Below are 27112 nucleotides of genomic sequence, written 5' to 3' on the forward strand. Positions count from 1 at the left end.
AAGAGTGTTGAGTACCAGGCAGTTAGCAAGTTTGGTAGGCTACAAATGACCAGCAGCAGCATCAGAGCTTGGAGAAGCCTAATTACCGTGACTAAATGGTCACGTGGAATTTGACTGCCTTCAAAACCAACACTCGATCCCTCTGATGTCAACAACTACAGACCAGTATCCCTACTTTCTTTTCTCTCCAAAACTCTTGAGCGTGCCGTCTTTAGCCAACTCTCTTGCTATCTCTCTCAGAATGACCTTCTTGATCCAAACCAGTCAGGTTTCAAGACTGGTCATTCAACTGAGACTGCTCTTCTCTGTGTCACGGAGGCTCTCCGCATTGCTAAAGCTAACTCTCTCTCCTCTGCTCTTGTCCTTCTAGACCTGTCTGCTGCCTTTGATACTGTGAACCATCAGATCCTCCTCTCCACCCTCTCCGAGTTGGGCATCTCCGGCGCGGCTCACTCTTGGATTGCGTCCTACCTGACCGGTCGCTCCTACCAAGTGGCGTGGCGAGAATCTGTCTCCGCACCACGTGCTCTCACCACTGGTGTCCCCCAGGGCTCAGTTCTAGGCCCTCTCCTATTCTCGCTATACACCAAGTCACTTGGCTCTGTCATATCCTCACATGGCCTCTCCTATCATTGCTACGCAGACGACACACAACTAATCTTCTCCTTTCCCCCTTCTGATAACCAGGTGGCGAATCGCATCTCTGCATGTCTGGCAGACATATCAGCGTGGATGACGGATCACCACCTCAAGCTGAACCTCAGCAAGACGGAGCTGCTCTTCCTCCCGGGGAAGGACTGCCCGTTCCATGATCTCGCCATCACGGTTGACAACTCCGTTGTGTCCTCCTCCCAGAGTGTGAAGAGCCTTGGCGTGACCCTGGACAACACCCTGTCGTTCTCCGCTAACATCAAGGCGGTGACCCGATCCTGTAGGTTCATGCTCTACAACATTCGGAGAGTACGACCCTGCCTTACACAGGAAGCGGCACAGGTCCTAATCCAGGCACTTGTCATCTCCCGTCTGGATTACTGCAACTCGCTGTTGGCTGGGCTCCCTGCCTGTGCCATTAAACCCCTACAACTCATCCAGAATGCCGCAGCCCGTCTGGTGTTCAACCTTCCCAAGTTCTCTCACGTCACCCCGCTCCTCCGCACACTCCGCTGGCTTCCAGTTGAAGCTCGCATCTGCTACAAGACCATGGTGCTTGCCTATGGAGCTGTGAGGGGAACGGCACCTCTGTACCTTCAGGCTCTGATCAGTCCCTACACCCAAACGAGGGCATTGCGTTCATCCACCTCTGGCCTGCTGGCCCCCCTACCTCTGCGGAAGCACAGTTCCCGCTCAGCCCAGTCAAAACTGTTCGCTGCTCTGGCACCCCAATGGTAGAACAAGCTCCCTCACGACGCCAGGACAGCGGAGTCACTCGCCACCTTCCGGAGACACTTGAAACCCCACCTCTTTAAGGAATACCTGGGATAGGATAAAGTAATCCTTCTACACCCCCCCCACACACAGCGGAGTCGCTCACCACCTTCCGGAGACATTTGAAACCCCACCTCTTTAAGGAATACCTGGGATAGGATAAAGTAATCCTTCTACCCCCCCTTACCCCACCCCCAAAAAATAAATAAAAACATATTGTAAAGTGGTTATCCCACTGGCTATAAGGTGAATGCACCAATTTGTAAGTCCCTCTGGATAAGAGCGTCTGCTAAATGACGTAAATGTAAAATGTAAATGTAATGACTCGCGACCGCCGGTGTGGCATTAATACGGTCACCGCAATAGCCCTAGTCTGGATAAGAGTAAGTCTATAAATGTGTGACGTCTAAATAAATAATAACCCAGCCAATTTGCATGGTTGAGTGTCTATGTGTGTAACATGAAGTGAGTATAGCCTTAATATTCAGGATTATAATTGTAATCCATATCGTATCAACATCATAGTTGCATTAAACATCATTATTTAAAAAGCATTCACATGCCACGACTTGGCAAGCCAGCAAGCCTACAGAGCATCCATACAGTACGAAGAGAGAGTCGAGCAAAGCATCACAACTAGAAGGCAGTCACAAACACAAACAAACAGGCAGCAGAGACACCTAATATGAATTAACCACATTTCTGATAACTAAATATTGTCACCGATAAACATTCATCCATAAAATTGAGAAAAGATCGAGGGCAGAGTAAAACAAGAATGCTTTATCTCCAGTTTACCGATCTTCAAGAAAGGGAAAACTGAGAATTGGGTGAGGAGGAGTGGAAGGGAAGGGAAAGAGACAAAGCAAACAGGTAAGCACTAGTAGACACACACATAAGCCTAGAAAAACACAGAAACCCACAGAGCATTGACAAACGGTTTGATCACCAGGGTTGAGCTGAGCAAGGCGCCCAGAGATTAGGTGATTTGTTTCAATCATCTCAACATCCAACCACCTGGCTATCATTGAGGGGATCTACTACAGCCGGGGTGGATGGTAGTGTAGTCCATTACAGGTAAAACAGGTTGTAGACACGGGGTGGTACAGTCTGGCCCAGGTAGGAAAGCGGGTGGATGGGTAATGTAGTCTACTAGCCCATGTAGGACTACAGGATGAGCCGGGCAAGATCTCCATGAACCTAGGAGCTTTGTTCACGATTCATTATTCAGTTATAAAGGTAAGGTGATTTCTTAACAGTAGTGACCTTTAACAAAATGCATTCATATGCAAAGTACTTCAGATTTGTATAAACTGAAGGGATGCAAGTTATGTTATCTATCAGGAGAGCCAATTAAAAGTAGTGTGTGTGTGTGTGTGTTTGTGTGTGTGTGTGTGTGTGTGTGTGTGTGTGTGTGTGTGTTTCTGTGCTTAAAGCAAATTTAGCATATTTCTGCCAAATAATATATGTTTGGACTTCAGTTGAAATCCCAAGAGATTAAAATGTTGTAAACAGAAAACGCAGAACAAGAGGCTGATGTGTCACCCAGAAGAACCAGTTGGGATTCTAAACTATTGTCCCAGGCAGTCAACTCACCACAACATCAGCGCTCGTTTATTAATTACAGCTGAAGGCTATTACATAATTAAAAACACCAGACAGCCTGAGCCAAGTAGTGTTGAGTGATTAGTACTTTCTGAGGTCGATTTCGGTTAGATAGTTAAGGAATAATCACAGTTTCCGATTTTGATGATTTCTTTTAAAAAGATTAAATGCATTATGCATTATGTGGGTTGAATGCTGTAACACAGAATAAAACAATTAATAAAAGTCCCATGATGGCAGTGACTGCTGATTACTGCTTATCACTTAAACGTCATTTATTCACATTACTTTACTTAAATAAAATAGTTCAGCTGTTGTGTATATTACATTTGTTTTATTTGATGACTTTATTATTTAATTCCAAGCCATCATCTCAATAGAGCTGCTTCCTATGCTGTCTGACAAAATCACTATTTTAGTATTTCTTCAAAGTAAATAAGGCATACTTTTATGACTGCTGAATACCAACTATCAATCACTTAGATCATGTATTTTCAGGTAGAGATACCTCGAAGCAACTGCTCGCTATCCCTCTCGATCGCACATTCTTCTGTCTCTTTGTGTCTGCCTCACACAGACCGGACAAGTAGGCACGCAATGGATTATGGTCATTGTAGTTAATTACCAAGTTATGTGCTAAACTATGTAGAATATTGGCCTGTTGAAAACTACAACTCCCTACTACATTGCACAGTTCAGGATTGATCTGATTAATCTCTAGAGAAACTGCGCATTGAGTTCACAGAAAAATCCCTAATGAAATGAACTTCAAATAATTAATTAGTTGTTTAAAAAGTGCTTGAGGCGTCACTACAGATCCGGGTTCGATCCCAGGCTGTGTCGCAGCCGGCTGCGACCGGGAGACCCATGAAGCAGTGCACAATTGGCCCAGCATCGTCCGGGTTAGGGGAGGGTTTGGCCGGCCAGGATGTCCTTGTCCCATAGCAGTCTAGCGACTCCTGTGGCGGGCCAGGCGCATGCACGCTGACACGGTCGCCAGCTGTACTGTGTTTCCTCTGACACATTGGTGCGGCTGGCTTCCGGGTTAAGCAAGCAGTGTATCAAGAAGAAGTGCGGCTTGGCAGGGTCGTGTTTCGGAGGACGCTTCTCCCAAGTCCGTACGGGAGTTTCAGCAATAGGACAAGACTGTAACTACCAATTGGATATCACGATATTGGGGAGAAAAAGGGGTAAAAAGTAAAAAAAATTAAAGAAAGTGAAACATAAGCCAAGGTCTTTTAATATTCTAACGTATTATTCATTCAGTCCCTCGTTGTGCAGTTAAATAAATCAACCAGAGGTCTGTATTGCAGTCCAGAGAGGAGGCTGATGGGGACTGGCAGAAAGAGGGAAAGAGATGGAGGGGGGTCTGGATCAGACACGTTTCATCTAAAATTGCACCCTATTCCCTATTTACTGCACTGTTTTTGAACAGGGCCCAAAAGTAGTACACTATGTAGGGAATAGGGTGACATTAGGGATGAAACCACAGTCAGAAAAACTCCCTCCTAATCTTCTCCTTCCACAGCCTTATGGGTTCAATAATGCAGGAAATATCGCAGAATTATGCAGACAGACACTGAAGGATTGGGAAAGGGGGTTCAAGCATCGCTTTATTAAAAAACATTGAATATGAAGGTTATTGTAGCCAATCTAGAGCTTGTTAAAGGTCCATGTTAAATATTTAGTATTTAATAAGATCCCCATTAGCTGCTGCCAAATTTACAAAATGTACACTATTGCAAAAATACAATATTACAATGTGTGGGTATGCGTAGAGTGTGTGTTTTTTTGGTTTTACTATCCTTGTGGGAACCAGAAGTCCTCACAAGGATAGTCAAACAAGGCCAATTGGGACAAGTGGGGACATTTCGCAGGTTCCAACAAGGAACAGGGCTATTTTAGGCTTAGGTTTAGGGTGAAAATGTATGCACTCACTAACTGTAAGTTGCTCTGGATAAGAGTGCCTGCTAAATGACTAAAATGTAAATGTTACAATTAGGGTTAGAAATAGGGTTAGGTTTGAGTTAGGGTTAGGATTAGGTTAAAAGGGAAAACAGGATTTTTGAATGGGAATCAACTGTTTGGTCCCCACAAGGTTAGTAAAACAAATGTGTCTTCACAGTCCGTGTTGTGTTGTTTGAAGTTTATTTTTATTTTTTAAAATCAGATTTTACTGATAGCATGGCTCAATGTAGTACTGTGCATTTCCCAGCCTCTGTTCTGGACTTAGGGACTGTGAAAAGGCCACTGGTGGCATGTCTTGTGGGGTATGTATGGGTGTCTGAGCTGTGTGTTAGCTGTTTGAACAGGTGCTTTCAACACATCAATACTTCTCACAAAAGACAGTGACGCAGTCAATCTCTCCTCTACTTTAAACCATGAGAGATTGACATGCATGTTCTTGATATAAGCCCTCCGTGTACATTTAAGGGCCAGCCTTGCTGCTCTGTTCTGGGCCAACTGTAATTTACCTATGTCCTTCTTTGCAGCACTTGACCATATAAGTGGGCTGTAGTCCAGGTGTGATAAAACTAGAGCCTGTAGGACTTGTTTGGTTGATTGTGATGTCAAGAAAGCAGAGCAGCACTTTATCACGGCCAGATCTCTCCCCATCTTAGCAACCGTTGTATCAATATGTTTTGACCATGTCAGTTTACAATCTATGGTTCCACCAAGCAGTTTAGTCTCCTCAACTTGTTCAATTGACACGATACATTACAAGATGTAGATGAGGTTTAGGGCTTAGCTTTTAGTTTGTAATATATTAAGGACTAGCTTATTATTAGCCACCCATTCTAAAACTGACTACAGCTCTTTAAGGTTGCAGTGATTTCACTTACTGTGGTAGCTGATGTGTATAATGTTGTGTCATCAGCATAAATAGACACACAGGCTTTACTTAAGGCTAGTGGTAGGTCATTAGTAAAAATAGAAAACAGTAAAGGACCAAGACAGCTGCCTTGACGTATACCACACTACCTGGTTTACGTTAGAGAGGTTTCAATGAAAGAAAACACTCTGTTCTGTTAGGTAGCTCTCAATCCACGATATGGCAGAGGATGTAAAGCCATCACATGCTTTTTTCAGCAGCTGATTATGATTGATAATGTCAAAAGCTGTACTGAAGTATAACAAAACAGCCCCCAAAATCGTATTATAAATGTATTTCAATCAGTCATTTGTGTTAGTGCCGTACATGTTGAATGCCCTTCCTTATAAGATTGCTCAAAGTCTGTTAATTTGTTTACTGTGAAATAGCATTGCATCTGTTCAAACACAATTTCTCCCAAAAATGTACTAATGGTCAGTAGTAAGCTGATTGGTCAGCTGTTTGAACCAGTAAATTGTGCTTTGCTATTCTTGGGTAGCTGAATGACTTTTTCTTCCCTCCAGGCCTGAGGGCACATTTTCCTGTAGACTCAGATTGAAGAGAATAGGAGTGGCAATACAGTAGGTGCTAGGTGAGGGAAAGCCAGTGGAATATCTAATGAGTGTTTACGACCGGGCAAAGGTTGAAGAATGAGAGTAAAGGCTTTCTGTTTTATTGAGAAATGGTTAAACATTCATAACTTCATATCCACTTGGACACCCCTTCTATGATGTCAACGGGATGTGAATGAAGAATGTGATAAACAATTGTGAAAGGGCATATAAAACGTTTCCTTTTTTATTCACAAAGGTTCCTGACTGTGTGACAGTGTGTGTGTGTGTGTGTGTGTGTGTGTTTAATCATGATTACAAACATGTTTACAAGAGTCTCCCTTGTGCAAGAAGAGGAGCCAATCACTAGTTGACTAGCTGCCCTAAACTCTTGGGCCTGCCTTGCAATGAGGGATCGTGAAGATACTAGCAGTACATACTGGACCAGTAACACAAAACTAAACCAAGATGGGCCATTCCCCCTGCAGCCTTACCTCTGAGGTGGTGTGGTCAGCCTGCAGCTGCTCGTATTGGCTCTTGAGGCGTACCGACTCCTCCTCCCTCTCGCGTGTCATACTGTCCATCAACGTCTGCACCTGGATCAGCTCCTTCTGCAGTACCTCCACGTCCTCCACTCCCGGCCGCTGCAGCTAGGGGGAAGCAGAGAGATTTAGGGCAGAGGGACAGAAATTTGGGGCAGCAAAGAGGGGTTAGGGGTTACTGGACCACTTTAGGGTTAGGATGTAGGTTTGGGGTGAAAACAGAAAAAGGTAAATTGGGAATTTAAGTGTTGCTGGCAGTATAGAGTTCATAACATAATAAGCTCCCTTTCTGCCCTCTCCTCTCTGACATAGAAATGAATGACATAAATGAAAACTATCTGAACTACCTAGGTAGAGATGGTAACCCCAGCAATCCGTCATGAATAGTTCCTTCCTCAAGACTTGTTCCACTTCCTTCATATTAAAATACATGGTTATTTACACTTTACTCTGTTAAGACAACTAGACCTCGTAAAAAATATAAATAAAATCTCCATGTATACATAAAAGTGAAGAAATGACCACATTAGGGGCGAACATCTATGAAGGCTCCAGGATATCCGAACAGACAACAACAAATTGGCTTAATTTCCGTTTGTTAGCTTTATCCGTGACTGTTCTCTTTGTCGACAAATGGTTCTCTTGGAAACAAAGCCCAACATTCAATATGTTTACAAACAGGGGTGTGAACTTCTAATAGTAATAACTGTTACACAAAATTGGGATCTGCAAAAAAAATTATAATTACGGTGCAGTTATCACAAAACAATTTTATAGCCTAACTAAACAATAGGCTTTAAAGGCCTGGGGAAAGTTGTGTAATTTAAATATAAACAGCATAGTGGGTCAATTTCTAAGAGCAACAACTAAGCATGAGGCTTTGGTGCCCTGGCTACCACACTGAACAGCGTGAAGCGAGCCCATGAACACACGCAGATACTGTGTGTGAGTGAAGTGTTGCATCTCGCTCATCTCAATATCCTAGCCTATTCATTGACGATAGGCCCTGCTTTACTGAAGTTGCGAGACATTGAAAGCCAAGAAATTGCGAGACAGCATTCCATTGCGAGATAACACTTTTGATTGCCGATGGAGTCAGAACCTTGCACTAGGCATGTCTGTCTGCCTGGTGGCTGACCTGCCTATACTGTGCCCCTCCCCTCTTTCTCCGTCCCTTGCAAGCTCGCTATGAAAGATGCGAGCGTTTGTGTTCTCGGATGTACGGCAACTAATAATTCTCCTCCATTCCAAAAATACTGAATCTTAGGAGACGATTCCTGGCGGAATCTAATCTTGACACTCAGAAATAGGAGTTGACGCGCAAGGAGTCGAGGAATCTATTATTTGGGAGTCGACTCTCCAGCCCTACGTCATTGTCGTTAACAGTTGGAAAAACGGCAGAGAAAGACAAGCGACAGCAGCGAAGTCCTGTACAGCAATACTTTGAGAAATGAGAAGGAAATGCATGCTTTGCAGGGTGGAATTGAGTTACAGTAATGGTAGTACAGGTGAAATGCTTAACCATCTGAAAGGGACGCACTGTGAGACCCAAACTGTACACGTGGAATTGTATGAATTTTTCTTATCGTTTTAATGGAAAACTGATAAGAAAACAGAATTTTAAACATTAAGAAAAATGTTCCATTTGTCACATCTCTATTTACTAACAAGTACTGAGTAAGAGGTGAAAATAAAACTCTGGAAATATAGTCTAGTCTGGGAGTAAAATATAGGCTACATGCAAATGATCATCAGTGCTCATCAGTGAACATAGACTTATTCTAAAATATTGTATAACAGTGTATTATTATTTTAGTGCACTGTGACATGTCTATAGCTGTACAGTATGTATAGGAAGTTTCCTACCTGTATGTGTGCCTGAGAGTGTGTGTACGCGTATTTGCATGACTGTGTGTGTCTAAGTGTGTGTATGCTTTTAGGCATGCATGTCTGTCTGTCTGTCTGCAGTCTCTGTTAGTTACCAGTTCTGTGTTGAGCCGTTCCTTGTCCTGCCTCTCGCTCTGCAGCTCCTGGCACAGGTTGGACAGCCTCTGGTCTGCAGCCTCCCTCAGGCTCTTCTCCTCATCATAACGAGACTTGATGTCTGTCAGGGTCACCAACATACCCATGTTAAATTGAATATCCCTTCACGGAACAATAAAGTATAAGATCTACAGTGGGGAAAAAAAGTATTTAGTCAGCCACCAATTGTGCAAGTTCTCCCACTTAAAAAGATGAGAGAGGCCTGTCATTTTCATCATAGGTACACGTCAACTATGACAGACAAATTGAGAAAAAAAATCCAGAAAATCACATTGTAGGATTTTTAATGAATTTATTTGCAAATTATGGTGGAAAATAAGTATTTGGTCACCTACAAACAAGCAAGATTTCTGTCTCTCACAGACCTGTAACTTCTTCTTTAAGAGGCTCCTCTGTCCTCCACTCGTTACCTGTATTAATGGCACCTGTTTGAACTTGTTATCCGTATAAAAGACACCTGTCCACAACCTCAAAAAGTCACACTCCAAACTCCACTATGGCCAAGACCAAAGAGCTGTCAAAGGACACCAGAAACAAAATTGTAGACCTGCACCAGGCTGGGAAGACTGAATCTGCAATAGGTAAGCAGCTTGGTTTGAAGAAATCAACTGTGGGAGCAATTATTAGGAAATGGAAGACATACAAGACCACTGATAATCTCCCTCGATCTGGGGCTCCACGCAAGAGCTCACCCCGTGGGGTCAAAATGATCACAAGAACGATGAGCAAAAATCCCAGAACCACACGGGGGGACCTAGTGAATGACCTGCAGAGAGCTGGGACCAAAGTAACAAAGCCTACCATCAGTAACACACTACGCCGCCAGGGACTCAAATCCTGCAGTCCCCCTGCTTAAGCCAGTACATGTCCTGGCCCGTCTGAAGTTTGCTAGAGTGCCTTTGGATGATCCAGAAGAGGATTGGGAGAATGTCATATGGTCAGATGAAACCAAAATAGAACTTTTTGGTAAAAACTCAACTCGTCGTGTTTGGAGGACAAAGAATGCTGAGTTGCATCCAAAGAACACCATACCTACTGTGAAGCATGGGGGTGGAAACATCATGCTTTGGGGCTGTTTTTCTGCAAAGGGACCAGGACGACTGATCCGTGTAAAGGAAAGAATGAATGGGGCCATGTATCGTGAGATTTTGAGTGAAAACCTCCTTCCATCAGCAAGGGCATTGAAGATGAAACGTGGCTGGGTCTTTCAGCATGACAATGATCCCAAACACACCGCCCGGGCAACGAAGGAGTGGCTTCGTAAGAAGCATTTCAAGGTCCTGGAGTGGCCTAGCCAGTCTCCAGATCTCAACCCCATAGAAAATCTTTGGAGGGAGTTGAAAGTCTGTGTTGCCCAGCGACAGCCCCAAAACATCACTGCTCTAGAGGAGATCTGCATGGAGGACTGGGCCAAAATACCAGCAACAGTGTGTGAAAACCTTGTGAAGACTTACAGAAAACGTTTGACCTGTGTCATTGCCAACAAAGGGTATATAACAAAGTATTGAGAAGCTTTTGTTATTGACCAAATACTTATTTTCCACCATAATTTGCAAATAAATTCATTAAAAATCCTACAATGTGATTTTCTGGATTTTTTTCCCTCATTTTGTCTGTCATAGTTGACGTGTACCTATGATGAAAATTACAGGCCTCTCTCATCTTTTTAAGTGGGAGAACTTGCACAATTGGTGGCTGACTAAATACTTTTTTTCCCCACTGTATCTATTTATCATTGATCTTCTATCTTAACCCTAGCCTCTGAGCTAGTCACTGTACTATACCTGCCTATGGAACATCAATTTTTCCCAAAATGTGAAATTAAATGTTTGTTCAATCAAAGCAGCTTTAGATGAGCTAAATGAACTACAGTGAGCTCCAAAAGTACTGGGACAGTGACATGTTTTGTTGTTTTGGCTCTGTACTGCAGCACTTTGGATTTGAAATGATACAATGACGATGAAGTTAAAGTGCAAACTGTCAGCTTTAATTTGAGAGTATTTTCATCCATATCAGGTGAACCATTTAGAAATGACAGTACTTTTTGTCCACCCATTTGTCCACCCTCAAACAGTCACACTCCAAACTCCACTATGGCCAAGACCAAAGAGCTGTCAAAGGACACCAGAAACAAAATTGTAGACCTGCACCAGGCTGGGAAGACTGAATCTGCAATAGGTAAGCAGCTTGGTTTGAAGAAATCAACTGTGGGAGCAATTATTAGGAAATGGAAGACATACAAGACCACTGATAATCTCCCTCGATCTGGGGCTACATGCAAGATCTCACCCCGTGGGGTCAAAATGATCACAAGAACGGTGAGCAAAAATCCCAGAACCACACGGGGGGACCTAGTGAATGACCTGCAGAGAGCTGGGACCAAAGTAACAAAGCCTACCATCAGTAACACACTACGCCGCAAGGGACTCAAATCCTGCAGTGCCAGACGTGTCCTCCTGCTTAAGCCAGTACATGTCCAGGCCCGTCTGAAGTTTGCTAGAGTGCATTTGGATGATCCAGAAGAGGATTGGGAGAATGTCATATGGTCAGATGAAACCAAAATATAACTTTTTGGTAAAAACTCAACTCGTCGTGTTTGGAGGACAAAGAATGCTGAGTTGCATCCAAAGAACACCATACCTACTGTGAAGCATGGGGGTGGAAACATCATGCTTTGGGGCAGTTTTTCTGCAAAGGGACCAGGACGACTGATCCGTGTAAAGGAAAGAATGAATGGGGCCATGTATCGTGAGATTTTGAGTGAAAACCTCCTTCCATCAGCAAGGGCATTGAAGATGAAACGTGGCTGGGTCTTTCAGCATGACAATGATCCCAAACACACCGCCCGGGCAACGAAGGAGTGGCTTCGTAAGAAGCATTTCAAGGTCCTGGAGTGGCCTAGCTAGTCTCCAGATCTCAACCCCATAGAAAATCTTTGGAGGGGAGTTGAAAGTCCGTGTTGCCCAGCGACAGCCCCAAAACATCACTGCTCTAGAGGAGATCTGCATGGAGGAATGGGCCAAAATACCAGCAACAGTGTGTGAAAACCTTGTGAAGACTTACAGAAAACGTTTGACCTGTGTCATTGCCAACAAAGGGTATATAACAAAGTATTGAGAAACTTTGGTTATTGACCAAATACTTATTTTCCACCATAATTTGCAAATAAATTCATAAAAAATCCTACAATGTGATTTTCTGGAGAAAAAAAATCTCATTTTGTCTGTCATAGTTGATGTGTACCTATGATGAAAATTACAGGCCTCTCTCATCTTTTTAAGTGGGAGAACTTGCACAATTGGTGGCTGACTAAATACTTTTTTTCCCCACTGTATGTGCATTAATGATTACATCAAGCTTGTGACTCTACAAACTTGTTGGACGCATTTGCTGTTTGTTTTGGTTGTGTTTCAGATTATTTTGTGCCCAATAGAAATGTAATGGTAAATTTGGTAGTGTCATTTGATAATGATGAATGAGAAAGTTAGACGCACAAATATCATATCCCCAAGACATGCTAACCTCTCACCATTACAATAACAGGGGAGGTTAGGATTTTTTATCCGTAATCATGGTAGCATCCACATTAATGTAGACGCATATAAACATATTCTATTCTTACTTACAATAACAGTGACGACAAAATGACAATACATTATTTACCATTAATTTCAATTGGGCACAAAATAATCTGAAAACACAACCAAAACAAACAGCAAATGCATACAACAACTTTGTAGAGTCACAAGTTTGATGTAATCATTGCATACTAGGAAAATGGTACCAAATACTAAACTTTTGACTACGTTAATCCACAAGTGAATGTCCCAATAACTTTGGTCCGCTAAAATGGGGGGACTATGTACAGAAAGTGCTGTAATTTCTAAACAGTTCACCCGATATGGATGAAAATACCCTCACATTTAAGCTGACAGTCTGCCCTTTAACCTCAACGTCAATGTATCATTTCTAAAGTGCTGGAGTACAGAGCCAAAACAACAAAAGATTTCACTGTCCCAATATTTTTGGAGCTCACTGTATATATCAGACTCCACTGAACACAACACAATAGATTCACAATATGATATGAAGTGTGGAGAAGAACATCCACTGTGGTTTCTAACAGAGCAGCCAGCAGCACACACAGTGCTCCCAGTCACACAGACTCTGGATTTAAAGATGGCTGCCAGGCCACCACACACTAACCCACTATCTCTGTGGCCAGCTGGGCAGCCTTCTGCTCAAACAGGTCTTTCATCTGCTTGATGTTAAACTTCTCCGTCTCTGCCTGGTTCAGCTTAATCGCCAGGGCTGCACGGGGAAACGGAAAGGAATGAGCATCAATATCTCAGTGATTGAAGTCCGCTAGCAAAGTAACGAGACAGTAAGAATTCAAGAACTGGGTCGTGTTCATTTGAGGCACACCATAACAAAACGTTGTGCAAGAGAAAATGAAAACAAACATTTCTTATTGGACGATTACATATAGTACTTCTCTGTTTCGGGAAGGTTTTCTTCCATTTGGGGCTTAATGAACATGATCTTAAATCGCTCACCAGAATCTTCTGAGCCTGCCTGGCCGTCGTTCTGTGGACCCTGAAACGAGAGGAACACTGATATGTCCATACAAGCTAAGCAGTGTATCACGCATAAGAACTGCTTAACTGTCAAAATTGATTGTAGTTTGGTATTTTATCATCGGTTGACTGCTACCAGATCACCCTTATTTCATGTCAACTCCCTCAGGTATTCTGGTAAGATGAGAGAAGCCACGAAAAATGAATATTAAAATGTTTAATTTCTACGGGAGTGGCTGTAATGAGATATAATTTGATAGTAGGCATCTTAGAGGAATTACTTGCTTCAGGTGTCCTTGCACTTTGTCCAGCTCCTTCTTCAGCTCGCCAGAGAACCATCGCTCCTCCTGACAGATAAAACACGCGTGCGCACACATACACACACGTTACGCAGTGAAGATCAATTAACCTAAAATTCTCTATAGGCCTAATCTCTTCCCAAAATGTATGATGGTACCTTGAGCGAGGTCTGCAGTTCTTGCAACTCTTGCCGGAGAAGCATAAAGTCTTCCCTGGAGGAAGAAAGGAGAAGGACATTTACCTGAAATGTACTTTGAATGTTTATTATTATTCTGAATGTATACAGGACATTTTGTAATTACAGTACAAGACTAAAGGAGAAAATAAGGCAATAATGATGATTATGATGATGATAGGAGCTATATGGGAGAAAAAAAGGTCTAAAGCCTATAGTTCAAGGCTTTTGATGTCATTCATCGTAACCCATTGCTGAAAAAAAACATAGGTGTTATGGATTTTCATCCTGTGCCTTATTATGGATTGAGAGTTACCTATCTAATAGAACACAGAGGGTTTTCGTGAATGGAAGCCTCTCTCATGCAAATTCAGTTGAGTGTGGTGTACCGCAGGGCAGCCGGCTAGGGCCATTAATGTTTTCTGTTTTTACAAATGTCCTTCAATTAAGCCCGTGTGTATGTACGCTGACGATTCAACAGTATACACTTCGACTGCAACAGTAAAATAAATAACTGACACCCTTAACATAGAGCTCCAGTCAGTTTTAGAATGGGTAACTAGCAAAAGGTTAGTGCTAAATATCTCAAAAACTAAAACCATCATTTTTGGGACAAATCACTTGCTCACCTCATTTAGATCTATACTGAACATAAATATAAACACAACATGTAAAGTGTTGGTCCCATGTTTTATGAGGTGAAACAAAAGATCCCAGAAAATGTTCCATATGCACAAAAAGCTTATTTCTCTCAAATGTTGTGCACAAATGTGTTTACATCCCTGTTAGTGAGCATTTCTCCTTTGCCAAGATAATCCATCAACCTGACAGGTGTGGCATATCAAGAAGCTGATTAAACAGCATGATCATTACACAGGTGCACCTTGTGCTGGGGAAAATAAAGGGCCATTCTAAAATGTGCAGTTTTGTCACAAAACACAATGCCACATATGTCTCAAGTTGTGGGAGCGTGCAATTGGCATGCTGACTGCAGGAATGTCCCCCAGAGCTGTTGCCAGAGAATTGAATGTTCCTTTCTCTACCATAAGCTGCCTCCAACATTGTTTTAGAGAATTTGGCAGTACGTCCAACCGGCCTCACAACCACAGACCACGTGTAACCACGCCAGCCCAGGACGTCCAAATCCAGATTCTTCACCTGCGGGATCATCTGAGACCAGCCACCCCGACAGCTGATGAAACTAAGGAGTATTTCTGTCTGTAATAAAGCCCTTTTGTGGTGAAAAACTCATTCTGATTGGCTGGGCCTGGCTCCCAAGTGGGTGGGCCCAAGCCCTCCCAGGCCCATCCATGGCTGCGCCCCTGCACAGTCATGTGAAATTCATAGATTAGGGCCTAATTTACACTGCTCAAAAAAATTTAGGGAACACTAAAATAACACATTCTAGATCTGAATGAATTAAATAATCTTATTAAATACTTTTTTCTTTACATAGTTGAATGTGCTGACAACAAAATCACACAAAAATTATCAATGAAAATCAAATGTATCAACCCATGGAGGTCTGGATTTGGAGTCACACTCAAAATTAAAGTGGAAAACCACACTACAGGCTGATCCAACTTTGATGTAATGTCCTCAGTAGTGTGTGTGGCCTCCACATGCCTGTATGACCTCCCTACAACGACTGGGCATGCTCCTGATGAGGTGGCGGATGGTCTCCTGAGGGATCTCCTCCCAGACCTGGACTAAAGCATCCGCCAACTCCTGGACAGTCTGTGGTGCAACGTGGCGTTGGTGGATGGAGCGAGACATGATGTCCCAGATGTGCTCAATTGGATTCAGGTCTGGGGAACGGGCGGGCCAGTCCATAGCATCAATGCCATCCTCTTGCAGGAACTGCTGACACACTCCAGCCACATGAGGTCTAGCATTGTCTTGCATTAGGAGGAACCCAGGGCCAACCGCACCAGCATATGGTCTCACAAGGGGTCTGAGGATCTCATCTCGGTACCTAATGGCAGTCAGGCTACCTCTGGCGAGCACATGGAGGGCTGTGCGGCCCCCCAAAGAAATGCCACCCCACACCATGACTGACACACCGCCAAACCGGTCATGCTCCATGGCGTCTCCAGACTCTGTCACGTCTGTCACATGTGCTCAGTGTGAACCTGCTTTCATCTGTGAAGAGCACAGGGCGCCAGTGGCTAATTTGCCAATCTTGGTGTTCTCTGGCAAATGCCAAATGTCCTGCACGGTGTTGGGCTGTAAGCACAACCCCCACCTGTGGACGTCGGGCCCTCATACCACCCTCATGGAGTCTGTTTCTGACCGTTTGAGCAGACACATGCACATTTGTGGCCTGCTGGAGGACATTTTGCAGGGCTCTGGCAGTGCTCCTCCTGCTCCTCCTTGCACAAAGAAGGAGGTAGCGGTCCTGCTGCTGGGTTGTTGCCCTCCTACGGCCTCCTCCACGTCTCCTGATGTACTGGCCTGTCTCCTGGTAGCGCCTCCATGCTCTGGACACTACGCTGACAGACACAACAAACCTTCTTGCCACAGCTCGCATTGATGTGCCATCCTGGATGAGCTGCACTACCTGAGCCACTTGTGTGAGTTGTAGACTCCGTCTCATGCTACCACTAGAGTGAAAGCACCGCCAGCATTCAAAAGTGACCAAAACATCAGCCAGGAAGCATAGGAACTGAGAAGTGGTCTGTGGTCACCACCTGCAGAACCACTCCTTTATTGAGGGTGTCTTGCTAATTGCCTATAATTTCCACCTGTTGTCTATTCCATTTGTACAACAGCATGTGAAATGTATTGTCAATCAGTGTTGCTTCCTAAGTGGACAGTTTGATTTCACAGAAGTGTGATTTACTTGGAGTTACATTGTGTGTTCCCATTATTTTTTTGAGCAGTGTATTTATTTCAATTGACTGATTTCCTTCTATGAACTGTAACTCAGTAAAATCTTTGAAATTGTTGCATGTTGCATTTATATTTTTGTTCAGTATATTATTGAATAATGTGGCTATTGAGCAAGTTGAGGAGACTAAGCTGCTGGGTGTAACCCTAGATAGCAAGCTGTCATGGTCAAAACATATAGACTCAATGGTTGCTAAAATGGGAAGAGCTCCGTCCATGATATGGCGTTGCTCTGCCTTCAGACAGGTCCTACAGGCTCTAGTTTTGTCGCACCTGTACTACTGCCCAGCTGTGTGGTCATGTGCGGCAAAGAAGGACATAGGCAAATTGCAGTTGGTCCAGAACAAAACAACATGTATCGCACTTACAGTGGGGAGAACAAGTATTTGATACACTGCCGATTTTGCAGGTTTTCCTACTTACAAAGCATGTAGAGGTCTGTAAAAATCCAGAAAATCACATATGATTTTTAAGTAATTAATTTGCATTTTATTGCATGACATAAGTATTTGATACATCAGAAAAGCAGAACTTAATATTTGGTACAGAAACCTTTGTTTGCAATTACAGAGATCATACGTTTCCTGTAGGTCTTGACCAGGTTTGCACACACTGCAGCAGGGATTTTGGCCCACTCCTCCATACCTTCTCCAGATCCTTCAGGTTTCGGGGCTGTCACTGGGCAATATGGACTTTCAGCTCCCTCCAAAGATTTTCTATTGGGTTCAGGTCTGGAGACTGGCTAGGCCACTCCAGGACCTTGAGATGCTTCTTACGGAGCCACTCCTTAGTTGCCCTGGCTGTGTGTTTCGGGTCGTTGTCATGCTGGAAGACCCAGCCACGACTCATCTTCAATGCTCTTAGGAGGTTGTTGGCCAAGATCTCGCGATACATGGCCCCATCCATCCTCCCCTCAATACGGTGCAGTCGTCCTGTCCCCTTTGCAGAAAAGCATCCCCAAAGAATGATGTTTCCACCTCCATGCTTCACGGTTGGGATGGTGTTCTTGGGGTTGTACTCATCCTTCTTCTTCCTCCAAACACGGCGAGTGGAGTTTAGACCAAAAAGCTCTATTTTTGTCTCATCAGACCACATGACCTTCTCCCATTCCTCCTCTGGATCATCCAGATGGTCATTGGCAAACTTCAGACGGGCCTGGACATGCGCTGGCTTGAGCAGGGGGACCTTGCATGCGCTGCAGGATTGTAATCCATGACGGCGTAGTGTGTTACTAATGGTTTTCTTTGAGACTGTGGTCCCAGCTCTCTTCAGGTCATTGACCAGGTCCTGCCGTGTAGTTCTGGGCTGATCCCTCACCTTCCTCATGATCATTGATGCCCCACGAGGTGAGATCTTGCATGGAGCCCCAAACCGAGGGTGATTGACCGTCATCTTGAACTTCTTCCATTGTCTAATAATTGCGCCAACAGTTGTTGCCTTCTCACCAAGCTGCTTGCCTATTGTCCTGTAGCCCATCCCAGCCTTGTGCAGGTCTACAATTTTATCCCTGATGTCCTTACACAGCTCTCTGGTCTTGGCCATTGTGGAGAGGTTGGAGTCTGTTTGATTGAGTGTGTGCACAGGTGTCTTTTATACAGGTAACAAGTTCAAACAGGTGCAGTTAATATAGGTAATGAGTGGAGAACAGGAGGGCTTCTTAAAGAAAAACTAACAGGTCTGTGAGAATCGGAATTCTTACTGGTTGGTAGGTGATCAAATACTTATGTCATGCAATAAAATGCAAATTAATTACTTAAAAATCATACAATGTGATTTTCTGGATTTTTGTTTTAGATTCCGTCTCTCACAGTTGAAGTTTACCTATGATAAAAATTACAGACCTCTACATGCTTTGTAAGTAGGAAAACCTGCAAAATCGGCAGTGTATCAAATACTTGTTCTCCCCACTGTAGATGTACACGGAGGGAAAGTGTCAGTAACATGCACGTCAGTCTCCCCTGGCTCAAAGTTGAGGAGAGACTGACTGCATCACTATTGGTCTTTGTGCAAGGTATTGATGTGTTGCAGGTACCGAACTGTCTTTTGCAGTTGTCACAAAGTTCGGACACTCAACGGTACAACACATGACATGCAACCAGAGGTCTCTTCACAGTCCCCAGGTCCAGAACAGAGGCTAGGAAACGCACAGTATTAAATAGAGCCATGACTACATGTAACTCTCTGCCACCCCAGGTAACTCAAGCTAGCAATAAAACCAGTTTCAAAAAACAGATAAAACACCTTACTGCACAAAACGGACAGTGAAGAGACACAGACATTTTATATGTTGTATTATAATTTCCTGTATTATGTATTAGACCTAGATAGTGTGTATGCACTGATATGTAGGCTGTGTGATGTTTTAAATGTATGCATTTCAGTCCTTGACTAATAATGTTCTGTACTATGTACACTGAATAAAAACAAACGCAACATGTAAAGTGTTGGTCCCATGTTTCATGAGCTGAAATAAAAGACCCCAGAAATGTTCCATATGCACAAAAAGCTTATTTATTTTAACAAATAAAATCACAAATTTGTTTACATCCCTGTTAGTGAGCATTTCTCCTTTTAAAATATAATTTTTAATTTAATTATATTTCACCTTTATTTAACCAGGTAAGCCAGTTGAGAACAAGTTCTCATTTACAACTGCGACCTGGCCAAGATAAAGCAAAGCAGTGCGATTAAAAACAACACAGAGTTACATATGGGGTAAAACAAAACATAAAGTCAAAAAATACTACAGAAAATATATATACAGTGTGTGCAAATGTAGCAAGTTATGGAGGTAAGGCAATAAATAGGCCATAGTGCAAAATAGTTACAATTTCGTATTAACACTGGAATGATAGATGTGCAAGAGATTATGTGCAAATAGAGATACTGGGGTGCAAATTAGCAAAATAAATAACAATATGGGGATGAGGTAGTTCGGTGGGCTAATTTCAGAATGGCTGTGTACAGGTGCAGTGATCGGTAAGCTGCTCTGACAACTGACTCTTAAAGTTAGTTAATCCATCCACCTGACAGGTGTGGCATATCAAGAAGCTGATTAAACAGCATGATCATTACACAGATGCACCTTGTGCTGGGGAAAATAAAAGACCGCCCTAAAAAATGTGCAGTTTTGTCACACAACACAATGCCACAGATGTCTCAAGTTGAGGGAGCGTGCAATTGGCATGCTGACTGCAGGAATGTTCAGAGCTGTTGCCAGAGAATGGAATGTTAATCTCTCTACCATAAGCCACCTCCAACGTCGTTTTAGAGAATTTGGCAGTATGTCCAACCGGCCTCACAACCGCAGACCACGTGTATGGTGTCGAGTGGGCGAGCGGGCGGTTTGCTGATGTCAATGTTGTGAACAGAGTGCCCCATGGTGGCGGTGGGGTTATGGTATGGGCAGGCATAAGCTACAGTGGGGAAGAAAAGTATTTAGTCAGCCACCAATTGTGCAAGTTCTCCCACTTAAAAAGATGAGAGAGGCCTGTAATTTTCATCATAGGTACACGTCAACTATGACAGACAAATTGAGGAAAAAAAATCCAGAAAATCACATTGTAGGATTTTTAATGAATTTATTTGCAAATTATGGTGGAAAATAAGTATTTGGTCACCTACAAACAAGCAAGATTTCTGGCTCTCACAGACCTGTAACTTCTTCTTTAAGAGGCTCCTCTGCCCTCCACTCGTTACCTGTATTAATGGCACCTGTTTGAACTTGTTATCAGTATAAAAGACACCTGTCCACAACCTCAAACAGTCACACTCCAAACTCCACTATGGCCAAGACCAAAGAGCTGTCAAAGGACACCAGAAACAAAATTGTAGACCTGCACCAGGCTGGGAAGACTGAATCTGCAATAGGTAAGCAGCTTGGTTTGAAGAAATCAACTGTGGGAGCAATTATTAGGAAATGGAAGACATACAAGACCACTGATAATCTCCCTCGATCTGGGGCTACACGCAAGATCTCACCCCGTGGGGTCAAAATGATCACAAGAACGGTGAGCAAAAATCCCAGAACCACACAGGGGGACCTAGTGAATGACCTGCAGAGAGCTGGGACCAAAGTAACAAAGCCTACCATCAGTAACACACTACGCCGCCAGGGACTCAAATCCTGCAGTGCCAGACGTGTCCCCCTGCTTAAGCCAGTACATGTCCAGGCCCGTCTGAAGTTTGCTAGAGTGCATTTGTATGATCCAGAAGAGGATTGGGAGAATATCATATGGTCAGATGAAACCAAAATAGAACTTTTTGGTAAAAACTCAACTCGTCGTGTTTGGAGGACAAAGAATGCTGAGTTGCATCCAAAGAACACCATACCTACTGTGAAGCATGGGGGTGGAAACATCAGGCTTTGGGGCTGTTTTTCTGCAAAGGGACCAGGAAGACTGATCTGTGTAAAGGAAAGAATGAATGGGGCCATGTATCGTGAGATTTTGAGTGAAAACCTCCTTCCATCAGCAAGGGCATTGAAGATGAAACGTGGCTGGGTCTTTCAGAATGACAATGATCCCAAACACACCGCCCGGGCAACGAAGGAGTGGCTTCGTAAGAAGCATTTTAAGGTCCTGGAGTGGCCTAGCCAGTCTCCAGATCTCAATCCCATAGAAAATCTTTGGAGGGAGTTGAAAGTCCGTGTTTCCCAGCGACAGCCCCAAAACATCACTGCTCTAGAGGAGATCTGCATGGAGGAATGGGCCAAAATACCAGCAACAGTGTGTGAAAACCTTGTGAAGACTTACAGAAAACGTTTGACCTGTGTCATTGCCAACAAAGGGTATATAACAAAGTATTGAGAAACTTTTGTTATTGACCAAATACTTATTTTCCACCATAATTTGCAAATAAATTCATTAAAAATCCTACAATGTGATTTTCTGGATTTTTTTCCCTCAATTTGTCTGTCATAGTTGACGTGTACCTATGATGAAAATTACAGGCCTCTCTCATCTTTTTAAGTGGGAGAACTTGCACAATTGGTGGCTGACTAAATACTTTTTTTCCCCACTGTATGGACAGCGAACACAATTGCATTTATCAATGGCAATTTGAATGCTGAGATACCGTGACGAGATCCTGAGGCTCATTGTCATGCCATTCATCCACCACCATCACCTCATGTTTCAGCATGATAATGCACGGCCTCATGTCGCAAGGATCTGTACACAATTCCTGGAAGCTGAAAATGTCCCAGTTCTTCCATGGCCTTCATACTCACCAGACATGTCACCCATTGAGCATGTTTGGAATGCTCTGGATTGATGTGAACGAAAGTGTGTTCCAGTTCCCGCCAACATCCAGCAACTTCGCACAGCCATTGAAGAGGAGTGGGACAACATTCCACAGGCCACAATCAACAGCCTGATTAACTCTATGCGAAGGAGATGTGTTGCGCTACATGAGGCAAATGGTGGTCACACCAGATACTGACTGGTTTTCTGATCCACGCCCCTACCAACAGATGCATATCTGTATTCCCAGTCTTGGGAAATCCATATATTAGGGCCTAATTTATTTATTTAAATTGACTGATTTCCTTATTTGAACAGTAACTCAGTAAAATCTTTGAAATTGTTGCGTTCATATTTTTGTTCAGTATATTATGTAATGTTTCATGTGGACCCCAAGAAGAGTAGCTGATGCTTTTGCAGCGGCTAATGGGGATCCTAATAAATACCAAAAGACAGGACAACTCAGTATCATTATATTGTGATACAGTAGAGCCAGGAGGAAGACGGTGGTCTTACCGGCCAGGGCCCATGTGGGAGGGCTGGTCTCCTGAACCGTGGTACAGTTCATAGTGCTTAAACAGCTCCTCTGCGGAGTTGTGGGACTTCATGCACTGGGGACAGATGAACCCCTGCACACAGACATAGGCTAGACATGATCAGACTACGGGATACAGGATAGGGATTACAGGCAATACAGTCCGTCAGGTGAATTACACAAGTAAGAGACACGCTTTACCTCGGAGGTCTGGTCATTGTTGAGTTCTGCACTGGGCTGGTCTGACTCAGTGTTCTGGGAGCCTCCTTTCCCAGGAGTCTGTGGGAGGGAGAGAAGACAAAGGAGGGAGGTGACATGGTCAAATGAATGTGAGTCACAGCAGCGGACATCCTGTTAGGCCATCCATTCGCTGAAATCTACCCAAACGAGTAGCATTGGCATGTTATGGGTATTGAAGAACAGCTCTGTGAGATACCTTTTTGACACAGCTCCCATAACTGTTAACAAATTAATTTACGTGCTGCTGCATCACAAGGGAGTGCGTCTGAGTCAGAGAGAGAGACAGAGCTGAGCTTTGCCTGCACTTGGCACTTTCACCAGTGTCACCTCAGGACACAGAGGGCTGAAACAGAACGCCCCTTAGCAGGAGTGCTACTCCTCACACACAAAGATGAATGAATCACTCTGATGAGGTTAAACTACTTGTATTAGTCTAAATCTAAGGAGTCCAAAAGCACAACTCGAAGCAGTAGGCTAGGCCTACTAGGCTAGATGTAGGCTACTTTCTTACTGTCTGACTGACTAATTGTCAACATTGAGTGTAGTGAAGTAATTCAGTTCACATGATGATGGTTAACCAAAAGAACAAAGCAGTGTCATCTTCAACTGTGTAAGGAATTTAGGGAATCTATTTCTTTTTGGTAGAAGATAATATTGAATAAATATCCATTTAGGCTAGCTATGGTGGGTGGGTTTGTGCCGATCTCCTGCAGCTCTAGAGCGCCACTGCAGAGTCTGTGACCAAATTATTGGACATAATATACTCTACAGGCATATAATAATATGCCATTTAGCAGACGCTTTTATCCAAAGCGACTTACAGTCATGTGCGCATACATTTTTACGTATGGGTGGTCCCGGGGATCAAACCCACTACCCTGGCGTTACAAGCGCCATGCTCTACCAATTGAGCTACAGAGGACCACATATCAAAGTTCCAGAGTGGGATCTCTGCTACTGTTAGAGTTATGATCCAATTTGTAAGAATGAACAACAGAGAATGTAAAATTGTATTCAAAACGGTCACCCTGGTGATTTGAAGGATGTGCAATGACACAAGTAAATGGGAGAGCTGTGATTGATTAGGCTACATTGCCTAATATGCCAATTTCTCTGTTTAAAATGGGCCATAACTTTAAAAGTAGCAGAGATCCCACTCTGGAACTTTGATATGCCCGAAGAGTATATTATGTTCAACAATATATAGAAAAATGTGCCAAATCAAAAATAGTGTATTTTCAATATTCATGTTTATATTTTTCAATATTCATTCATGACTATAAGAAAATTGTAAGTGAAAACAAAATACTACTACTTGCTTGTTTTGTCTAACAAACTAAAATTAGGCTAACTATTTGAATTTTACCAACCAGGAAATGGTGGAACGTTTTTGGCATAGTGCATCTGAGCAAGCGGTAGAGCTTCATATGACACCAATTTTTGTTTTGTGGCACCTACAGATGAAACATTATGGAGTCTTAAAAGAGGCATGGGTAAGGCAAAAATGGCATGTATATAATATGCCCATTTTTATTAATTATTTCCCAATTATGCTTTTAGATATAATTATCAAATATATGTAAACAATCCTTCCTCCAAAGGAACATTCCATGGATTACATACATTTCCTGAAAATCATGGTATTAAAGATGCACTATGCCAAAATCGCTCCACCATTTCCTGGTTGGTAAAATTCTAATAGTTAGCCTAATTTCAGTTTGAGACAAAACAAACAAGTATAGCGTAGAGGATCATTGTACCATCTAAACATCTGTGAAATATATTTTCCATAACCAAAAATAGTGTATTTTCTGTTGTTTGAAGCTGGTGTACAAAACCAAAAGTAAAATATGCAAAAAACTAAACCTAAAAAACAGGAAGCATAGAAATAGAGCACCTAGAACAGATCTACCACATTATATAGACTTGCTTTCAATGAGAATGACAGATCTATAACTCACATTTCTATGATGATTTTGTCAGGTCACCCAAAAAGTTACATATTGCAGCTTGAATGATTTTGATCCCTGGTTTCATGAGGATTTATCCTTTTCCATAGGGAAAAATCGACCTAATGTGAAATGAAAGTGAAATGCTGGAGGTGACTGAATTTAGCAAATGGCTGGCCAAGACTGTTGTGGTGACTGACAAGTAGGCTAAATATAAATATATGTACTGAATTAATGTCCATCTGTGGTTTAGCATGGACAACGCGCTGTTCACGAACACCTGACTGTTCTGCTGACCACTGCAACCGCGGTCATGCAACAGGAAGTGTTGGGATGGGGCTAACTTTTACAACACTCAATAGCTTTGATTTCACCAGTGTCTCTAACTATGTCTTGTTTTGGTGGCAAGCATGTACTGGCCTAAAGAAAGACTGGAGTACGTAAACTGTCAAGGTCTTATGACACCTGGCCTTGATTCAGCAACACACAAATAACAGCTGCCATAGGAGTGTCTGATATTGCCATGTAACGTTATAAGCCATTCATTGCTTGCATGTTTGTTAGCAAGCTAATAGCTACTCGCATACCGGTAGCTTAAAACAGGAAGGCTAACCAAAGATACTGGATAAATGAAGATGTCTCACTCAAACCGTTTACAATTGAAACAAATGGTCACAGTTCCGGTCTACTTAACGGGTGTCGTTGGCTAGGTAACTGTCCTAGGTTAGTGTTTGAGCGAACAAGTTAGCTAGCCATGCCCATCTTCCAAAGAGTTTAGCTAGGTAGCTGGCTAACTAGTTAGCAACAACTAACCTGTAACGTTAGCTAATTAGCCGGGCATTTTACGTAACGTTAGCTAGCTACATTTTAACGTCAGCCATGAGCTCAACTATCTGAGCTGGTAAGCACATTGTACCAACCATATATTTATCTCTACGGTACCAACACACTATATGTCTACTACTGTTCAAACTGACTAGTTTATATACGTGGACATTTAATGCTAGCTAGGCCCGTTTTGTTGTGTCGGCCTGACTGGCTGACAACAGACACAGAAGGGCAGGCCTGTGCAACACAAGGAAAGCGACTTGGTTTCATACAAACTGTACGCCTGCCGCTTTGATTCTGGAATCTTACCATTTGAAGTATCCGTCTAAGCATGGTCGCTATCGATTTGTGTTTGACTGTCAAATGAAATACGATCAATGTTCCAAGGGAAAAGTTCACGCCCGTTCTTGGTTCTCGGAACACCTGACCAAGCCCGCTGCTTCAGGGGCGGGGCAGGGCTCTGTCTGAAGTAAGGGCTACATTCAAGACATTTAATTGTTTTAAAACGTTGGAAAGCCGGTGACTTTACTGTATTTCAGAGGGCAACAGGGCCCCATCATAGAGATAGTTAGAGGACTCAACTTGGATGTAACCCGTTTTAGCAAGTACATTGCCATTGAGGGCTTTCACCATTTTAAAGCATTCAACTGGGTGGGGATTTCTATGGGTTGGGAGCGATCAGCCAATGATCAGAGCATTGTCTTCTTCTTCAAATTGGGTGCTATGGTTTGTAAATGGCTTTAAGCTACAGTATATCATCACCATAGTGGCCAGAATAAATGACACACAAGATTTGGTTCACGACTCCAGCATTGCAGGTGGCGGTAAATCACCAATATTAGCTTTACACTTTTTTTTAAACACAAAAGAAGAAGAAAATTGACTACTTTCAAATGGAGATAGCCTCAATGGCGCTGTCACAGACGCCATAATGGCACAGATACAAAGAAGATACCTCTTTCCATCTGTATGGGCTCCATTGACATACTAGTGTGTGCATGCTTTTATTCTAGCCAAGTTCTAACACCTGATTCAATCAATTGATCACAGGCTTTATTTTCAAAGCATATATTTTTCAATTTCAGTAGCAAACAGTGGGAGTCAGGATAACAACAGGGGATGTTTAACCCCAAGGAAACGTAACTACAATTTAACTCCCTTGGGGAAGTTTGTCATGGACTACGATGGCTAGTGTCGTTACAGTAGCCAGTCCATTCATTAAGCATGTCCCAACACTTCCAGTATCACAACCTTGCGTGGCACCTCAGACCAGAGCCTCACTGGACACCATCCCACTTCTGACACCAATGTAGCAAATGGCGGGAGTGAGCAAACATC

General features: G+C 43.0%; 1 protein-coding gene across 1 annotated transcript in view; it reads right to left on the reverse strand.

Annotated features, from left to right (window-relative positions):
* Positions 1-26218, reverse strand: part of LOC121532249 (early endosome antigen 1) — a 59102-nt gene extending 32884 nt beyond the window's left edge. Inside the window, exons 1-9 of the mRNA XM_041838081.1 lie at positions 26084-26218; positions 22959-23036; positions 22739-22851; positions 14073-14127; positions 13897-13962; positions 13595-13634; positions 13245-13349; positions 8978-9099; positions 6948-7103 (exon numbers count right to left, since the gene is read on the reverse strand). Of these exons, the coding sequence (XP_041694015.1) occupies positions 6948-7103; positions 8978-9099; positions 13245-13349; positions 13595-13634; positions 13897-13962; positions 14073-14127; positions 22739-22851; positions 22959-23036; positions 26084-26107 (759 nt within the window). The 5' untranslated portion in view covers positions 26108-26218. The remainder of the gene's footprint in view (positions 1-6947; positions 7104-8977; positions 9100-13244; positions 13350-13594; positions 13635-13896; positions 13963-14072; positions 14128-22738; positions 22852-22958; positions 23037-26083) is intronic.
* Positions 26219-27112: the final 894 nt, after the last annotated feature.

This window comes from Coregonus clupeaformis, chromosome 19 (assembly GCF_020615455.1).
Source record: "Coregonus clupeaformis isolate EN_2021a chromosome 19, ASM2061545v1, whole genome shotgun sequence".
Classification (NCBI taxonomy): Eukaryota; Metazoa; Chordata; class Actinopteri; order Salmoniformes; family Salmonidae; genus Coregonus; species Coregonus clupeaformis.